This window comes from Bos indicus x Bos taurus, chromosome 22 (genome assembly GCF_003369695.1).
Source record: "Bos indicus x Bos taurus breed Angus x Brahman F1 hybrid chromosome 22, Bos_hybrid_MaternalHap_v2.0, whole genome shotgun sequence".
In the NCBI taxonomy this organism is placed as follows: domain Eukaryota; kingdom Metazoa; phylum Chordata; class Mammalia; order Artiodactyla; family Bovidae; genus Bos; species Bos indicus x Bos taurus.
Window position 1 is genome coordinate 49,155,823 of NC_040097.1, and position 20,987 is coordinate 49,176,809.

Sequence of the window (20,987 nt, forward strand, 5' to 3'; positions counted from 1 at the left end):
AAATTGCATTTAAGAGTATTAGGGCCAATACCAGAATTTTTAAAATTGTAGTCACTTGTACTAAAATCCAAACACGGTAAATAGAAAGCTATAGTAATACATAGCTTTTACTAGTAAATTTGGAAAAACTCAAGATTATTAAATATTTGACTGAGATAACAGTGGCTAAAGAATGTGACCCTCTCACCTTATCTACTTTTTAAAATACACTGATTTTTCTATACTTTATGAACAAAATTTTACAATGATCAGTATGTGGCTGATAACAGGGACTAGTCTATGCTTGTAGCATAAAAATATAATATAAATTGTTCAAACATATCTATATTCGTATTAGTAACTAAAACAACTCAAGTAATACATAAATACATTCCTGTTATAAAAACCTAAACATCACTGAAAAGGTCAAAATCCCTTTTGACCACTGTTCTCAGGTCTAATATTCTCTACAAAGTTTCCAACCATTATCAGTCTAGTTAATAGAATATGTTCCTGCGACATATCTGAGCCTTTCTTCCAACATAAATGATATTGTACTATCCATTCAAATCTACAACATGTTTTTCTCATGCAATAATGTGTCAATAGAATCTAAAAAATTTACATTTGTCAACTCCCATGAGTAATCCATTTCTTTGATAACCTAGAGAAACTCTCACAAGGCACACAGAATGTACAAGGGGGTTGTCTATATAGTACTGTCTGAAGTAACAAATCAAAAATGGCAACAATCTAGAAAGTCAAAAGTAGCAGAAAGGTTAAATTAAATCTGTTACATTCATGAAATGTATTAAAGTCAATCAACACGTTATGACTTCAAATGCCCTCTACTACCTAATACATACTGCCAGTGAACACTTCAAATAGCACCGTGCATTGTGTGTGCCACCATTAGTTACACACTCACAGGCATGAACACATCTTTCCACACACACCAAAAGGAGCACAAGGAATTTAGGTTTTTTAAAGGAGAGGAGTAGGACCAGAGTCAAGGGGAACAATGTTTGACTGTCCTATGGGAGTGGACTCACCTATTTATTTCATAATTAAAAATAAATATAATTAAACAAACACAAGAGAGCCAGACCTTGAAGCTAGACTGAAAGAAAAGTGAGGCTAGGTCATGGAAGAAGTCCGTATTTATTCGTCAGGAAAAGGAACCAGTGAAAGGACAACACATCATCTCTTTCCTGTCCTTCCCATCTTCTTTTCCCCATCCTTAGATAACCATTCCTTGGTAAATAATGAACAACAGTTTCACAAATGTTATGTAGCAGCATCACCATACCAAGAGTACACAACACTTTTCCTGAATATATACTGAAGCATAAAGAAATCATGTTACTCAGTATTTTGTTCTGCTTATAAATGCAAGGAATTTATAGGACTTCCTCCCAGAGGCTGGCTTACAGTAAAAGCTGGCTCACTTCGTCCTACAAACCTAAAGCCTACACAATGAACAGGAGAGAACTGAGGGTATTTCCTTCCTGTGGTGACAAAGACCATTCAACTAAGCCAACCATGAACCTTCAACTCCTTTTTCTGAATGACACCTAAAACTTAATGGGAAAAAACAACGTACAGTTCAGTCACTTCCTCCTCTGTTTTTTGCAGCAGGCTGCAACATATAGTGTTAGTACAGAAGCTGATCCTCTTACAACTACATGAGAAGTTGCTGAAGAACTCAACGTCAACCATTCTACAGATGTTCATCATTTGAAGCAATTGAAAAGGTGAAAAAGCTTAATAAGCAGGTGCCTTCTGCTGCTGCTGCTGCTGCTAAGTCACTTCAGTCGTGTCAGACTCTGTGTGACCCCATAGACGGCAGCCCACCAGGCTCCCCCGTCCCTGGGATTCTGAGCTGACTGCAAATCAGAAAAATCATCGTTTTGAAGTGTTGTCTTCTCTTACTCTACCCAACAATGAACCATTTCTTGATCAGATGACGTAACAAAAAGTGGGTTTTACAGAACAACCAGAGATGACCAACTCAGTGGTTGGACTGAGGAGAAGCTCCAAAGTACTCCCCAAAGCCAAACCTGTAACAAAAAAAGGTCATGGTGGCTGTCTGCTGGTCTGATGCACCACAGCTTTCTGAATCCTGGTGAAATGATTACACCTGAGATGCACTGAAAAATGCAATGCCTGCAGCCTGCATTGGTCAACAGAGTAGGCCCAATTCTGCTCCATGCTGCTGCTGCTAAGTCGCTTCAGTCGTGTCCGACTCTGGACTCCATAGACGGCAGCCCACCAGGCTTCCCCGTCCCTGGGATTCTCCAGGCAAGAACACTGGAGTGGGTTGCCATTTCCTTCTCCAATGCATGAAAGTGAAAAGTGAAAGTGAAGTCGCTCAGTCATGGCTGACTCTTAGCGACCCCATGGACCGCAGCCTACCAGGCTCCTCCGTCCATGGGATTTTCCAGGCAAGAGTACTGGAGTGGGGTGCCACTGCCTTCTCCATGGCAATGGCCAACTGCATACTGCAGAACCAACACCTCAAAAGTTGAACGAACTTGGCTACGAAGTTTTGCCTTATGTGCCATATTCACCTGACCTCTCACCAACCAACTACTACTTCTTCAAGCATCTTGATAATTTTTTGCAGGGAAAATGCTTCCACAACCAGCAGGAGGCAGAAAATACTTTCCAGGAGCCCGTGGAATCCCAAAGCACAGATTTTTATGTTGTAAGAATAAACAAACTTATTTCTTGTTGGCAAAAATGTGTTGATTGTAATGGTTCCTATTTTGATTAATAAAGATGTGGGAGTGAAGCTGTGAAGTTGCTCTGTGGTGCCCAACTCTTTGCGACCCCATGGACTGCAACCCACCAGGCTCCTCTGTCCATGGGATTTTCCAGGCAAGAGTACTGGAGTGGGTTGCCATTTCCTTCTCCAGGGAATCTTCCCGACCCAGGGATTAAACCTGGGTCTCCAGCATTGTAGGCAGACACTTTTACCATCTGAGCCACCAGGGAAGATAGGCATGTGTGGGAGCCTAGTTATAATGATTTAAAATTTATGGTCTGAAACCACAATTATATTTGCACCAACCTAATAGTTAGTACAAAGAGGGCATCTCTCATCTACTCATCAAATAGATTTAAATAACTAAATAAAAGACAACCTGCTTTAAATCAACTTATGGAGATAAATGAACCACTAAAACCATCCATCCATCCAACTAAACACTAAAATAAAACTTGGTTATCTCTGAAGAAATGTGGAGCAGCAAATCAATCAATTCAACTACATACCAAAATAAAATCGATTGTTCCCTCCTGCTATCCCAGCTCCCAACTGCCACCTCTTAACTCTGTTCCAAATATCAGACTTATAAACCAGTATGCCGTAACAAAATACGACAACTATCCATCTACATAGGAGACCAGTTAAACTACAACATATTATATAAATGAAATACTACAAATACTAACAAACATATGTGGTAATATGTTTATTTTGGCATAAATCTCTCTCAAAGGAATCACAATGGCAAGAAGTAGTTCCTTTTAGAGCAGGATACCAGAAGTGCAGTGGCAGAAGGAGACTCTTTTTTAAAGTGCTTTATTTTTTAGAACAGTTTTATTTTTATTTTATTTTTAAACTTTACATAATTGTATTAGTTTTGCCAAATATCAAAATGAATCCGCCACAGGTATACATGTGTTCCCCATCCTGAACCCTCCTCCCTCCTCCCTCCCCATACCATCCCTCTGGGTCGTCCCAGTGCACTAACGCCAAGCATCCAGTATCGTGCATCGAACCTGGACTGGCATCTCGTTTCATACATGATATTTTACATGTTTCAATGCCATTCTCCCAAATCTTCCCACCCTCTCCCTCTCCCACAGAGTCCATAAGACTGTTCTATACATCAGTGTTTCTTTTGCTGTCTCGTACACCGGGTTATTGTTACCATCTTTCTAAATTCCATATATATGCGTTAGTATACTGTATTGGTGTTTTTCCTTCTGGCTTACTTCACTCTGTATAATAGGCTCCAGTTTCATCCACCTCATTAGAACTGATTCAAATGTATTCTTTTTAATGGCTGAGTAATACTCCATTGTGTGTATGTACCACTGCTTTCTTATCCATTCATCTGCTGATGGACATCTAGGTTGCTTCCATGTCCTGGCTATTATAAACAGTGCTGCGATGAACATTGGGGTACACGTGTCTCTTTCCCTTCTGGTTTCCTCGGTGTGTATGCCCAGCAGTGGGATTGCTGGATCATAAGGCAGTTCTATTTCCAGTTTTTTAAGGAATCTCCACACTGTTCTCCATAGTGGCTGTACTAGTTTGCATTCCCACCAACAGTGTAAGAGGGTTCCCTTTTCTCCACACCCTCTCCAGCATTTATTACTTGTAGACTTTTGGATCGCAGCCATTCTGACTGGTGTGAAATGGTACCTCATAGTGGTTTTGATTTGCATTTCTCTGATAATGAGTGATGTTGAGCATCTTTTCATGTGTTTGTTAGCCATCTATATGTCTTCTTTGGAGAAATGTCTATTTAGTTCTTTGGCCCATTTTTTGATTGGGTCATTTATTTTTCTGGAGTTGAGCTGTAGGAGTTGCTTGTATATTTTTGAGATTAGTTGTTTGTCAGTTGCTTCATTTGCTATTATTTTCTCCCATTCTGAAGGCTGTCTTTTCACCTTGCTAATAGTTTCCTTTGATGTGCAGAAGCTTAGAACAGTTTTAGATTTACATAAAAGTTGAGAAGATGGTGCAGAGGAGTCCCCACACAGCTGTCGCTTAGTCTCCCCCATTATTAGCACTGTGCATTAGTATGGTTCTTTCGCCACCTTAATCAATCAGTACTGATGCACTGCTTTAATAGGATGTCCTTCTAATGGAATTTGTATGATGTTTTCCTCATGATTAGATTGGTGTTAAGAGTTTGGGGAAGGAAAACCGGGGAAGTGTCCTTTTCATCACATTGTATCTAGAGTACATAGCATTACCATGAGTTAGCACCATTGTGCTAACTGCTTTTTTTTTTTTATCCTTGACCATTTTGTACCATTTGAACTTTTAAGCTATGTATTGGCATTGTTGCTGTTGTTCAGTCACCTAGTTGTGTCTGACTCTTTGCAACCCCATGAACTGCAGCACGCCAGGCTTCCCTGTCTTTCACTATCTTCAGAGTTTGCTTAAACTCATGTCCATTGAGTCGGTGATGCCATCCAACCATCTCACCCTCTGTCACTCCCTTCAATCTTCCCCAGCATCAGGGTCTCTTCCAATGAGTCGGCTCTTCCCATCAGGTGGTCAAAGTACTGAAGCTTCAGCATTCGTCCTTGCAGTGAATATTCAGGGTTGATCTCCTTTCTGATTGACAGGTTTGATCTCCATGCAGTCCGAGAGACTCTTAAGAGTCTTCTCCAGCACTACAATTCGAAAGCATAAATTCTTTGGTGCTCAACCTTTCCTATGGTGCCTCTCACATCCATTCATGACTACTGGAAAAACCATAGCTTTGACTATACGGACTTTTGTCAGCAATGTCTCTGTTTTTTATTTTTAATACATTGTCTAGTTTGTCAAAGCTTTTCTTCCAAGGAGCAAGTGTCTTTTAATTTCGTGGCTGCAGTCACTGTTTACAGAGATTTTGGAGCCCAAGAAAATAAAATCTGTCACTGTTTCCACTTTTTCCCCTTCTATTTCCCATGAAGTGATGGGACTGAATGCCATGATCTTAGTTTTCTGAATGTTGAGTTTTAAGCCAGCTTTTTCACTCTCCTCTTTCACTTTCATCAAGATGCTCTCAGTTCCTCTTCACTTTCTGTCATTAGGGTGGTGTCATTTGCATTTCTGAGGTTACTGATATTTCTCTCAGCAATCTTGATTCCAGCTTGTGATTCATCCAGCCCCAAATTTTGCATGACATACTCTGCATATACATTAAATAAGCAGGGCAACAATATAGAGCCTTGATGTACTCCTTTCTCAATTCTGAACCAGTCTGTTGTTCAATGTCTGGTTCTAACTGTTTCTTCTTGCCTTGCATACAGGCTTCTCAGGAGACAGGTAAGGTGGTCTGATATTCCCATCTCTTCAAGAAATTTCCATAGTTTGTTGTGACCCACACAGTGAAAGGTTTTAGTGCAGTCAATGAAGCAGAAGTGGATGTTTTGGAATTCCCTTGCTTTTCCTGTGATCCAACGGATGCTGGCACTTTGATCTCTGGTTCCTCTGCCTTTTCTAAATCCAGAAAATCCTTTTCTAAATCGTACATCTGTAAGTTCTCAGTTCATGTACTGCTGAAGCCTAGTTTGAAGGATTTTGAGCATTACTTTGCTAGCATGTGAAATGAGCACAACATTCTTTAACACTGCCTTTCTTTGGGAATGGAATGAAAACTGACCTTTTCCAGTCCTGTGGCCACTGCTAAGTTTACCAAATTTGCTGACATACTGAGTGCAGCACTTTCACAGCATCATCTTTTAGGATCTGAAACGGATCAGCTGGAATTCCATCACATCCACAGGCTTTGTTCTTAGTAATGCTTCCTAAAGCCCACTTGACTTCACATTCTAGAATGTCTGGCTCTAGGTGAGTGATCACACCATCCTGGTTATCCTGGTCATTAAGACCTTTTCTGTATGGTTCTGTGTAGTCTTGCCACCTCTTCTTAATCACCTCTGCTTCTGTTAGAATGAATGCTCCTTGCCATTCCCGTCCTTTACTGTACCCATCTTTGCATGAAATTGTTCCTTCGGTTTCTCTAATTTTCTTGAAGAGATCTCTAGTCTTTCCTGTTATACCGTTTTCCTCTATTTCTTTGCATTGTTCATTTAAGAAGGCTTTCTTATCTCTCCTTGCTAATTTCTGGAACTCTGCATTCAGTTGGGTATAACTTTCCCTTTCTCCTTTGCTCTTTGCTTCTCTTTTCTCAGCTATTTGTAAGGCCTGCTCAGACAACCATTTTTTATTTTTCTTACAAATGGTTTTGGTCACCACTTTCTGTACAGTGTTATGAACCTCTGTCCACAGTTCTTCAGGCACTCTGTCTACCAGATCTATCTGTTCATCAGCTCCACTGTATAATCGTAAGGGATTTGATTTAGGTCATACCTGAACGGCCTAGTGGTTTTCCCTACTTTCTTAAATTTAAGTCTGAATTTTGCAATAGGGAGCTCATGATCTGAGCCACAGTAGCTCCAAGTCTTGTTTTTGCTGACTGCATACAGCTTCTTCATCTTCAGTTGCAAGGAATATAATCAATCCGATTTTGGTATTGACCATTTGGTGATGTCCATGTGTAGAGTCATCTCTTGTGTTGTTGTAAGAGGGTGTTTGCTGTGTCCAGTGTGTTCTCTTGGCAAAACTATTAGCCTTTGCCCTGCTTTATTTTATACTCCAAAGCCAAACTTGCCTGTTACTCCAGGTTACTCCAGAAGTTATTTCTTAACGTCCTACTTTTGCATTCCAGTTCCCTATGATGAAAAGGATAGTTTTTTTGGTGTTAGTTCTAGAAGGTCTTGTAGGTGTCCATAGAACCATTCAACTTTATCTTCTTCAGCATTAGTGGTTGGGGCATAGAGTTGGATTACTGTGATACTGAATGGTTTGCCTTGGAAAGGAACTGAGGCCATTATGTCACTTTTGAGATTGCACCCAAGTACTGCATTTCGAACTCTTTTGTTGACTATGATGGCTACTCCATTTCTTCTGAGGGATTTTTGCCCACCATAGTAGATATAATGGTCATCTGAGTTAAATATTGGTGTTACCCATTCAAAAACTATTTTCTAAGCTTCTGTCTTTTTAAAAAACATTTCTTTCTTTTGCTGTGTCAAGTCTCGCTTGTGGCAGGCAGGACCTTTCCTTGTGACACATGCATTCTCTAGTTGTGGAGCGCAGGCTCCAGAGCACACATATGGACTCAGCAGTTGTGGTGCATGGGCTTAGTTGCTCTGAGGCCTGTGGGATCTTAGTTCTCTGACCAAGGATTGAACCTAAATCCCTGCATTCCAAGACAGATTCTTAATCACTGGACCACCAGAAGAGTCCCTAAGCTTTTGTCTTAAGTGAAGAAACAGCAATCTCTTGCCAGCAGAACCTATACTTAGGATGACTACTTTTCCTGATCAATTAAGATAATAAATTCATGTTTCCCTCTTCAGACCAAAATTGCAATCTATAGAACAGCTTCCAAGAGTGAAAGCAGAGGAATACCATGAAGCTAAATGGCTCACTGGATAATTAAACACCAGTCTGTCCTCACACACAACAGGACAAATTGAACTTTGAAGGAAAAGATTTGTAACTAAACATCTGGAAATCAATATAATAGTCCTTTTTTTTTTTTAAACTTCATCTCAAAGAATATCAAGCAACCCAGCAGCCCCCAGTTATATCCCCCAACCACTCTTAAATAGCAAGAACAGTAAGTTCTGTTTTTCACAGCTTGATGCCATTTCTCATGTGTCACTATTATACCAAAGTTGCAAATTCCTTTTAAAATTAAATTTAAAATTACAGAACAAGTTTCTCCCCGTTACATTTTCATGACTCAACAAACGGCACGTCATGTGCTATGTGCTAAGTCACTTCAGTCATATCTGACTCTTTGGGACCCTGTAGACTGCAGCCCGCCAGGCTCCTTTGCCCATGAGATTCTCCAAGCAAGAATACTGGAGTGTGTTGCCATTTCCTCCTCCAGTGGATCTTCCCAACCCAGGGATTGAACCCGTGTCTCTTACATCTGCTGCACTGGCAGGCCACGCTGGCAGGCTGGTTCTTCACCACTAGTGCCAGCTGGGAAGCCCAATAATAGGCACAGTTCAAGAGAAGAAACGAATCATAACAAAGCTGAAAAATAACACTACATTTATGCATCTTAAACTGACTAAATACCTACTATTTCTGTTAAAGCTAACCCCTTTAAATAGGAAAAATATTTGGGTACATAGATACAGAGAGAAAAGTGTAACTCTAATTTAGAGACCTGTTCACTCTAGTAGAAACCTCTAAAGCCTCAGGGGTCAAGGAAAAAACACAGTAGAGACAGAGTAAAATTATTTGACCTAATCCAGCAGACTGATACAAATCTATCTGAAATAACAACTGGACTCTAAAGATATGAGAAGTAACAAAATCTACCGAAAACATCCATGTCTGCTTCCCAGTAAAACAACTTTCTCCCAACTTTCTCCTATTGAAGTCTCAGCTCAGCTCAGCTGAAGTGTAAGTAGGGTTCTTAGCCTTGGCTGCGTACTAGGATCTCTTGGGAAACTTTCAAAAGTCTCAATGCCAAGGCCTCATCACAAATCACTTAAATGAATTTCTGGCAGTGGATCTAGTAATCAGTACTTAGTAAACTTTCCCAGGTGATTCCAATATGAAGCCAATGTTAGGGCCTCTGATTTAATATCTAAGAGAATTTCTATTGCAACAACACAGTAAACAGATTTTCATCACTTACTACACAGACCTTGGCCCTAAGACACACCATTCCTCTGCGCCAAACACAAAGAAAAATGCTGGATAAATCAGGGGAGGATACTGCCACATAACTCAACATGAAATAAAAAATGGAAATCTTCAAGCTTCAGAAATGAAAAGGACAAGAGCAGAGCAGTAAGCCTTGGCGGGCTTCCCAGGTGGTGCAGTGGTAAAAAGTCTGCCAGCCAATGCAGGAGATGCAAGAGACAGGGTGATTGATCCTTGAGTCAGGAAGATCACCTGGAGAAGGCCATGGCAACCCCTCCAATGTTCTTGCCTAGGAAATCCCATGGACACAGGAGTGTGGCAGGCTATAGTTCATAGGGTAGCAAAAGAACTGGATACGACTTAGCAGCTAAAAAACAACAACACTGAGATGATCAAGATTTTATCATTCATTTTGTTAAAGCAGTGTACTATACTCATTTACTTGAATATGCTGGATCATCCCTGCATCTTTAGAATGAAGCCCACTTAATCATGGTCCATGATCCTTTAATGTACTGCTGATTTTGGCTTGCTAATGTTTTTTGTTGAGGACCTTTGCATATAAGTTTACCTTGTAATTTTCTTATTTACTTATAAGAGTCGTTGGCTTTGGTATCAGGGTAATGGTAGCCTTATAAAATGAGTTTGTAATGTTTCCTTCTCTTTTAGTTTTTGGAGGAATGTGAGAAGGATTATATAAGTTCCTGTTTAAATGTTTGATAAAATTCACCAATGAAATTATTGGTCCTTGACTTTTGTCAGGAAGTTTTTGATTATTGATTTGATCTCCTTAGTAGTAACTGGTCTGTTTAGATTTTCTGTTTCTTCATGATTCGGTCTTGGTAGATTCTATGTTTCCAGGAAGTTATCCATTTCTTCTAGGTGCTACAGTTTGTTGGTATATACCTGTTCATAGTGGTCTCTTAACAATCTCATATTTCTGTGGTGTCAGCTGCAATGTTTCCTCTTTGACTTCTGAATTGGAGTCCTCTCTTTCTCTTGGTGAGTCTAGCTAACAATCTATTTGTCTTTTTAAGAAACCAGTTCTTAATTTCATTGATCTTTTCAATTGTCTTTTTAGTCTGTTACTTCATATATTTTCACTCTTGATGTTTTTTTAATTTCCTTCTAATTGTGGGCTTAGTCTGTTCTTTTTGTAGTTCCTTAAAAGTAGGTGATTTTAAAGATATATATCTATATATATATTAGGTATATATATATATATCTTGTGTTCTTCCACTCTTTCTGCCTTCTTTGATTTTAATTGAGCATTTTACGTAATTCTATTTTTCTCTCCTCTCTTGGCATATTCTTTTTTTCCTTTTTTTGTGGTTTCCCTAGAGTCTGCTCTACACATTTACAATGAATTCAAGTCCACTTTCACATAGTACTATACCACCTCCCTGAGTTTTCTTTTAATCTCATATATCCTGGAATGGGTATTACAGTCTTGCAAACAGAACTGTCAACAAGTACAGATCAAAAAAAAAAAAAAGCTCTAAGCCTGCTCTTTGTGGCCAAAGAAGCACCAAACCTAGCAGGGACCTCATCCCTGATTACACAGCTGGACTACAGAGTCTCAGGCTGACCAATCAAGCCAGAACCAGAGGTGCCAATGAAGACCAGACAGGAAACTTCACTCACTGTCCAATCTACATCTAGTGTAGATAGGTCCATGCTGCCTATACCAGCATCACTGACAGGCCCAGCCAATACCTCCCATTCTTCCAGCCAGCAGCTGAGACTGACCCAGGTCTGGTACCTTTAGCTCCTCTACACAGTGGCAATAGATGACCCAGACCCAGTGTCTCCCAAGTCACCCAGTAGCAAAAGGTGACCTAGAAAATGTGCCTTTCAAGTCCACAGGCAGTACCAGAGAATGAACGGGAGCCCAACTAGCATCAGGTGGCAGGCTACAAGATGAGCCCAAGGAAGTGTTCACAGACTCACAGGCACAGCCACTATCTCCCACCTTCCACCTAGCAGCACCAGACCTGGGCAAGTGCACTCTACTCCCATGGGTAGCATCAGCAGGAATCGAGAAGAGAGCCTCAGCAGTGCTACAAAAACAGAACAAACCAGACCACCACTGCGAGGGCCTCAAAATCAGGGAAATTTGCCTGTTAAAATATATTACTTCAATATATATTAATTATCTCAATAGGATCAAAAGTCTTCTAACATAATATCCAAAATATCCATGATACAATTTTAAGAAATTATTCAACATACCAAGAACCAGAAAAAATTAATAAGAAAAGACATCTAAGGGACTTTTCCGATGGTTCAATGGTTAAGACTGTGCTCCGAATGCAGGGGGCACAGGTTCAATCTCTGGCGGGGAACTAAGCCCCTGCATGCCATGTGGCATGGCCAAAAAGAAACAGGAACAGAAAGACTGATATCAACATGAAGAAGAATTAGATGTTGGAACTATTTGACAAGAATTTTAAACCAGCCATCATAAAAATGCTTCTAACATGCAATTTGAAATTCTCAAATGAAAAACAGAAAATCTCAGCAAAAAAAATTAAAAATGTAAAAAGAACCAAATAAAAATTATTTAACTGAAAACCTACAGTAACAGAAATAAAAGCTCCAGGAATGGGTTCCAGAGTAGAATGGAGAGGACAGAGGATAGAATCAGCAAACTTCAAAGCAAATCAAGAACATTTACTCAATTTGAACACAGAAAAAAATAGGTTGAAAACTGAGCCAGAAGGATTATGGTTCAACAACAAAAGACCTAACATTTCCACCATTAGAGTCCCAGAAAAAAAGGAAGGAAAATAGCTTACAAAGGTATTCAAAGACATAATGGCTGAAAACTTCCCAAAATTGGTGAGGACAAAAACCTAGATTGAAGAAATTTGGGAACCCCAAACTGGATAGACCTAAAGAAATCCACACTAAGACACATCATAATTAAACTTCTGAAAACCAAAGATAAAGAAAACAGTTGCTTTTTTTTTTTTTGCTATGCTGTGCAGCATCAGGGGATCTTAGCTCCCAGACTAGATATTGAATCTGTGCCTTCTGCATTGAGAGGACAGTCCTAAACCACTGAACCACCAGGAAGTCCCACAAAGAAACAATCTTGAAAATAGCCAGAGAAAAGCAACATATTTGTACCAATTCACATAAGAGATTTCTTATCTGCAACCATGATGGCCAGAATTAAGTAACATATCTTTCAAGTGCTGAAAGAAAAGAAATGTAAACTACAAACTCTTATATCCAGGGAAACTATCCTTAATAAATGATGGGGAAATAAATATATCTTCAAATGAAGGAAAACCAAATCCAGGGACTAAATAAATTTGTACTAACAGAATCTGCCACCATTTGTACAGATATCAATTCTTGTTATCCATACACAGGGGCTGAATAGATATAAAGAGCCAGAAATACTTGAGCTATGAAATGCTATATGGCTCTTCAAATGTTATTTGATTAAAAAAAAAAAAAAAGTTTAATTTTAAAAGCTATTTTACAAAAGCTTTTAATAATTTCAGAAAATACTCAAGATATAAAACAAATTATAAAGGAGTATTCCAAAGTATTATCAGTTGATTAAGGCAACTAACTCCTGGTAGGAAATTAGGAATTTATTTTTGAGTTTCCAATTTGACTAGAGCATTTGTTATTTTTTAAATGTTTAATGGTACCCCACTCCAGTACTCTTGCCTGGAAAATCCCATGGATGGAGGAGCCTAGAAGGCTGTAGTCCATGGGGTTGCTGAGGGTTGGACACGACTGAGCGACTTCACTTTCACTTTTCACTTTCATGCACTGGAGAAGGAAATGGCAACCCACTCCAGTGTTCTTGCCTGGAGAATCCCAGGGTCGGGGAGCCTGGTGGGCTGCCGTCTATGGGGTCGCACAGAGTCGGACACGACTGAAGCGACTTAGCAGCAGCTGTGTAACCACAGTGTATTGGAACTAATAATATAATACCAAGAGCCCTGCTAACCCTGAGAGATTATGGGTAACTGTGCCAAAGAACAAGGAATAGCCTCAATGAAATGAGACAGCATAACTACTGCTGCACTTATCCAAAAGAGAGGAGTGCTACCTTTTACATACCTGTGAATTTGTCCATTTTTATGCAGGTATTCCAAACCCTCCAGCACTTCTTTGAGTATTGTAGCGATGGTAGCTTCATCCAGGACCCCATTTTTATGTTCCCCCTTTGCCACAATGTGCTTAATAATATCTAGAACAGAACCTGAAAAGAGAATAAAATGTTTTCAGTAATTTTTTAACTCATTCAATATAAATTCAGAGCCATTTAAAAATCAAAACACATGTAAATCTTCTCATAAACTTAGCTGTGTAGGAAAGGAAGGAAAAAATAGCAATATAAGGAAATATAAAAGTTTAAAATTAATAATATATTAATTCGACTCTAAAACCGAAAGCAACCTGCTAATATCCAAACAGAAGTGTTACACCAGCATCTTCTTTGGACATCTAATGAGTATTTGAAAAAGGTAATAGAGGATTTTTAAAATCACCTCTGAAGAATCCCTAGGTAAACCATATTGGTCAATAACACTTTAGCAAAAGATGTAACAAACCAATTTAGGTTTCTAACATCAGATTAGAGTATGCAACATTGTTTAAATAAAGATATAAAACACAACTGAAATTCAGGTCAAATATCACATGTGTATGCAAACTAATTTAAAGGTTAAAATTATATTTCAGGTTAATAAGTAATAGAAATAAAACAGGTAAGACAAAGAAAAATATGCAAGGAATAAAAGTAGCAGTTCTCTTTAAATAACAGCCTAGATGTATTATCAATCTCATTCTTCCCAGGATGGGAAATAATACTCCTACTAAAAATCAGAAGGAGGGAAAACACACCAATATAATAATTAAGGGCTTCCCCAGTGGATCAGCTGGTAAAGAATCTGCGGGCAATGTGGGAGACCTGGGTTCGATCCCTGGGTTGAGAAGATTCCCTGGGGGAGGGCATGGCAACCCACTCCAGTATTCTTGCCTGGAAGATCCCCATGGACAGAGGAGTGTGGCAGGCTATAGTCCGTAGGGTTGCAAAGAGTCAGACATAACTGAACAACTAAGCACATAATAATTAGAATCACAGAATGTTATCTACCATAAAAAAAAAGGCTTGCTAGAGATCAGTAGGATTTCTGGCGGTACAATAGCCCATAAGATCAAAGAACCAAAACAAAATAATCTCCAATATTAAAAATTGTGCCAAGGAGTCTGGAATATAACATAAAGTACACTGAAAACACTGAATGTCCATTTCTTGGCAAATGTTTCTGTTGAAAACTTGCCCTTGTGGGTGTTTTTTATTGCACACACTTAAAAACAAAAAAAATATATTTCCAATAGAGGGAAAGAAATGGTCTAGATGGAATCCTTGAAAACATGAGAGAACTGAACACATTTACTTCAGCTCCCACTTGAAATCCACCAACTTGATAAGCCTGACAAAAAGGGCATAAATCCAGAATAAAAAAGAAAAGAAGAAGATAACAAAAGAGATACATCATTAATTTTCTGAAAGACAGAAAGCAGAAAAAGTAACTTTGAGTATGCAGGGGGAAAAATTGGAAACTTCAGTGCCTGCAGAGGAGGTGTATCAGTCAGGAAAACGTAGATCCCTTCCCTTGAGTCCCAGAAAGGCTCAGAACACAAACACCTTAGACAACGCATAAGGATGTGAAGGGTTACTGATGGAAAGGTTTGAACACAGGAAAACTGGTTGAAAACGCATATAAAGCAGAATAAGATTCCCAGATCCCACCCTCCCCATCCTAGAAAGCAAGGCAACTACCACACCCCACCTCTAGCAGGAGAAAGGCTGTTTGTTCTCTGTAGACAAATAATGGGAGACTTCAGATTCTTGGTAACTTTTTAAAGATTTTCTCCCTCTTTATTTCTGGGATTCATAAGACTACGATCCACAAAGAGGGGAACTAAGGAACAAGTTTTGTTCTGTTTAGTTTAACCAATCACACATTGACCCCCAGAGCAAAGTAACTATACCAACTGGCCAGGTATTTCATTCTTCTGAGAAATCCAGGCCACATTAAGAACTGTTCAGTAAGAAAACATACATATAAATGCCAACTGAGTTAAATGTCTGTAAAGAATATCTACAATAAGGAATGCAAAGGGGAAAACTCCTACTAGGAATTAAAATCACAATTTTTTCATTCAATAGTTAAGTCATATTATATGAGATCTAGAACTAGGTGCCACAGAGTATGTCCAGATCCACAGAGCATGACTGCTGACTTTCAGGGACCTTCTAGTCTGGGAGATCAAAAAAAAGGGGCAACAAAGACCCTAGGGCACATTAAAGCTACCAGGTATGCATTTTAAATGAGTCTGAAGCAGGAACTCCTTTCGAAAATCTTAGATTTCTATTAATTTCACATCACCCAGTGATTAATAGGGAAATTAAAGCAACACACATCCCCAGATTATGCCCAGAATGGATATACCCAAACAAGGGTATATAAAAAGCCCCTTCTTCCCTGGGATAAGTTGTCTTATCAGTTTTAGTCTCCCAACAATATGATTTTTATAGGTGAAGAGATGGTCATGCCACTAAGATCTACAACCTTAACTGACAAATATTGGTCCTGGAAGGTTCCCCCTTCTTTCCCAAATGATTTCCTCAGCATCTTCCAGCATCTTCCACAATGCCTATAATCCCCCCTCTTGAAATATAGAAATTATATACAATTCTTTATATAAACTAAGAGAAAGACGAAGGTAAAATATGCTAAGCAAAAGAAAACTATCACTGGATGATTCAAATTAAGATTTAAAGAAAAGGAACAAGGAAGGAAGCCTGTATCAGCATATAAAATACTATGTCCTTGGGTATAATCTGCAAAAAGTGTTCTATAGGGATAATTTGTTTTCAAACTTTAATACATTAAGAAATTACTTAGCAAACTAGCTAAAAATGCTGATTCCCAGATCTTATAGATTGCCATTCAAGAGATCTGAGGTAGGGCCCAAGAAGTTGCACTTTAAACAACCTATATTGTCCACTGAAACCCAAGAATTTTTTAAAGTGAATGCAAGTAAATCAAATAATGGAAAACAAGAGGGATTTGATACAAATTTTTTAATAAAGCAAAAAATTAAAGTGTAGATCATCTACTCCCCAAACTATCTCACGTCTGCCTTCATAGTCTATGGCACGGAACATTTTAAAAAACAGTGAAAAACTTTTACTGTCCAAGAAAATCATTACTAAACATTAAAATGATATTGAAAAAGTGGTGAAGCAGTTGCTGGTTCAAGACATTTGTTAAATCTGACTATTATAGCTCAATCAAATTAATCACTCAGTCAACATGTTTATGTCCTCAGTTTATTTTTATGAAAAAACACTCTGAGTCCATTTTAGTTACCAGTATTTTTACCAAGTTTTAATCAATCTTTAGCCACTGGGTGCTGCTTATGTCTTCCTAAGCCATATAAGTTTTAAAAGGAGCCAAAATTTGCTTGCTCTGAGTATTTCATTTCAAATCAGCAGACATACCCTCATTGTTGCTTGACCATCCAAAATTTGTCACTCACAATACCACGCATTTTTTACCTGGGTCATGCTCAGGGTCAAAGAAGTCCCATACTTTTTCCTCTCTCAGAAGATGACAAAGATGAGAGCATCCTTAAATCACAAAGTAATTCACTAAGACAGTGAATTTAAATTAGATTTCTGCATTTCTATAGTTCCTCCCTTTAAAGCCTACAGATTCTTCTTTATCTTTTCCTTTCAGAAGATTTCTTAATTACTTTAATTTCTAAAAATCTTATATTGCAGTTTGGTGCTAATAAATGGTAGAAATGGTAATAATGGTAGAAATAGCTAATAAATGGTAGAAATAAATGGTAGAAATAGCTATTTAGCTCAATAGCTATTTAGATAGAAAGTGGTTCTAATTTCTAAAGATTAACCTTCTATACTAATAAATTTCAACATTCAACATAAGTTCCAATTATTTAATTAACAAAAGATAAGAATATCATAGTTATAAGAAAGCATTATAAAGTAATTGTAATAGGCACATTTCAACTTATTTTAAGCATGATGTCCTTCTGGTCCATGGGCTTAAGAGTGCCAGTTGCAGTTCATTTTACAATTTAATTAGATTATTAAATTCTACATCAGTACAATGCTGCTAAATCAAAAATATGCGTTTTAAAGGAAAAATTAGTATGAAAGGAAAAGTTATATGAAAGAATGTGGCCTATACATATTTGTGTTAACTCTGGCTATTTATATTTATAAATTATTCAGATGGAGCCCCTGCTTCTCAGTGGTCCCCATCTCTCACTCTCTCTGCTCTAGCTGTGATTTCCTTATCAGATCCCAAGACACACCACTCTCCTCCATCTTGCCTGCACTCACCCCCAGTACAGTGCTCCCTCTCTCTGGGTCTTTCTCCCATTTTCCCTTGACATCACCTCCACATCCATGTCACCTGCCTAGTTGTTACCTACTCTTCGAGGCTCCTGAAGAACATCAGCTCCTGAAGGCGGTCTCCGTCCCATCACAGCCATTCTCCCTCAGTAGTTAGGTTCTCCTGATACTCGTTCCCACGATACCTGATACCTCCTCATGGCACTTGACACACTTATAATTATTAAACTGCAACTTCTTCTTGTTAGTTGTAAGACCCATAAGAGCAAGGAACTGACTGACTGATTCACCAATGTATTGGTAATCAATAAGTATTTGATGAAAGGCATTTTAACTGAGCTATCTTGACAGTTCCCTCCTATTCAAAAAAAGTTTTTTTGCTGTGCTTAGTTCTATTTTTTGTTTTCTACATATTGCTTAATGTATCTCTTCAGTTTAAATGTGTTCACTTTAAAACTACAAAAGAGGAGGGTTCAGGATGGGGAACACATGTATACCGGTGGTGGATTCATTTTGATATTTGGCAAAACTAATACAATTATGTAAAGTTTAAAAATAAAATAAAATTAAAAAAAAAAGAAATAATAGTAAAAAATTTTAAAAACAGAAAATATGTGATATAGTATTATTAAAGTATTATATGTATTAAAGTATTATAGTATTATTAAAAAAATAAAAAATAAAACTACAAAAGACTACACTTTCCTAAAAAAGATGCAAAATTTTTAATATTTTAAAAGTAAACATTTAGATATAAGATTATGTTGACTCATAAAATTAAAAGTAATTTTTAAAAGAATTAATGCTTGCAACATATTTGAAAATTATTGCCCAGGAAATCTGCTGAGTGCTATGCTGGAAAAACTGGGCACCATCCCAGGAAACTTAAGACCTGGAAGAACAGAAAGGTACATTTCAAAAACATCCCACCCAGCTACATATACCATATCCTGCCTTGTGATCAGGACATATACTCACTGAGAGAGGAATGGGAATTCTTTAAAAAAAAAAAAAAAATTTTTTTGTTTAAGGCATTCTGCTTATAAGTAGCAGAAAGGATGGACTGGCATACAGCTATGGATGAGAGAATCAAGCAGACAATTTATCCCTATTTCATCAGAGGACTTTTTAGCAAGACATTGAAAACTCTGTATTACACATTTTGCAAATTACATATAAAGAAAATTATGCTATAGGTGATCAATAACGAACAGTATTACCTAATATTCCCATATCTGTCCATACTGAAAGAACCATGCTTGACCACCATCTTGAAAGGTGGTTGGTGTTAGCAAGGCTTCCAACCATCATATGAACAGGGCCTTTAACAAAGCAATCCAGTTTCTCCAGTGTGTCACTAATGGGATTGAAACAAAAAGGTGATTCTGGCTACACTGAAAAGCATCAAATAACAAGGGATCATTATTATTAATGACTAAAATTTCTTGTGCACCTACTACATGTCAGCACAGTGGTGGATGCTTTACAAAGTCACCTCACTTACTCCTCCCTAGTACCCTGAAATGCAGGAAAGGCATCCCCATTTAACAGATAAGTAAATAGGTTTAAAGAGTTCAAAGAGTTTGCCTAGGGACATAACCACTAAGCAGAAAATCTAGAATTTAATTCTAAAGCCTACAGACTTTTCTTTAAAGCTTCCCTGGGGAAGTAAGGTGTTCGATGAGTAATGGTATTAAAATAACAAACATGGATTCTCTTTCCTGTAATCCTACACTACAATCGAAAATGGAAAATAATGCTCCCATGTTAAATATATATGCAAACAAGCAGCAAAGTGATGGGAAAGTTGGGCAGCTCCATCACTCACTTGTCCTATCTTGCCACATCATTCAAATCCATGTTGTAGCAAAATGTCTAATTTATTATATGGCATGGACTTCTGGGCAACCATAACAAAATCTTCAATCTATACATACTAAGGGTCCACTGTTTGCAATTAGCAATACTTACATTTTATTCTAAGGACTAAAGCAGAAATAATTGTATACACAATAGTGCAGAATACAGTAATTATGTTAATACAGGGGACCAAAATTTTCTGTGTAAGAGAAAAGAGATTCGAGGATAATTTTTAAAGTTTTAAAGGTCTGCAATGTTAAATCTGAATTGGAATTACTAATGTCAAATTATGATTTGTTTTAATATGCTATATTTCCAAGCTCTTCCAAACAGAATCAAGGACAAAATAGTAGCAGTACTCAGATATCCAAGTTATGCTTTCTGAATACATTCCCCATAAAAAGGTTCAGGGCTCCTTAGAATATTGGCTGATTCTACGAAAGGCAACATAAATGTGAACCATTTATACTGAACCAAAAATCAAGGTTATCAAAGATCGACGGATCATGTCAAAAGGACACCACAGTATGTTTGAAGAGACTTCCACTAACAAAATTTTGGATAACCTGAGCATCGAAAAAAAAAAAAAAAGAGTGTAACTGATTGAAAGGCACTGAATATATGAAAAAAATCCTTGAGTTTATATAGTAATACTTCAAAAAAGAAAGCATCACTCAGTGGGAAAAAAGAAAAAAAAGTCAATGGCAGTGATTATTAAACTAATTCTTTACTGTGAAAACTGGTCCTTAAAAAAACACATTTATCCTGTCTAAAGTGTCTGCCGACTGAGCGACTTCACTTTCACTTTTCACTTTCATGCATTGGAGAAGGAAATGACAACCCACTCCAGTGGGTTCTTGCCTGGAGAATCCCAGGGACGGCGGAGCTGGTGGGCTGCTGTCTATGGGTCCCACAGAGTCGGACACGACTGAAGTGACTTAGCAGCAGCAGCAGCAGCAAAGCGTCTGCCCACAATGCAGAAGACCCAGGTTCAATCCCTGGGTTGGGAGGATCCCCTGGAGAAGGAAATGGCAACCCACTCCAGTATTCTTGCCTGGAAAAATCCCATGAACAGAGGACCCTGGTAGACTACAGTCCATGGGGCCACAAAGAGTCAGACACGACACAACTGAGCGACTTCACCTTCTTTCAGTAGGAATTACAGTATAGAGTAATCAAAAAGTCCCAGTTAATAAAGGAAAGTTCCTTTACGGCGAAGAATGCCACTTTATAAATGTTAATACAAAAAAAAAGAAA

The 20,987-nt window shown here is 38.2% G+C and overlaps 1 protein-coding gene across 2 annotated transcripts in view; it reads right to left on the reverse strand.

Moving 5' to 3' along the window:
* The window catches only part of OXSR1 (oxidative stress responsive kinase 1), an 87,242-nt gene that overhangs the window by 41,701 nt on the left and 24,554 nt on the right, over positions 1-20,987 (reverse strand). Inside the window, exons 2-3 of one of the 2 annotated variants that reach the window (XM_027522229.1) lie at positions 19,091-19,227; positions 13,532-13,673 (exon numbers count right to left, since the gene is read on the reverse strand). In XM_027522229.1, the coding sequence (XP_027378030.1) occupies positions 13,532-13,673; positions 19,091-19,181 (233 nt within the window). In that variant the 5' untranslated portion in view covers positions 19,182-19,227. The remainder of the gene's footprint in view (positions 1-13,531; positions 13,674-19,090; positions 19,228-20,987) is intronic. The other variant, XM_027522228.1, reaches the window with a different exon arrangement.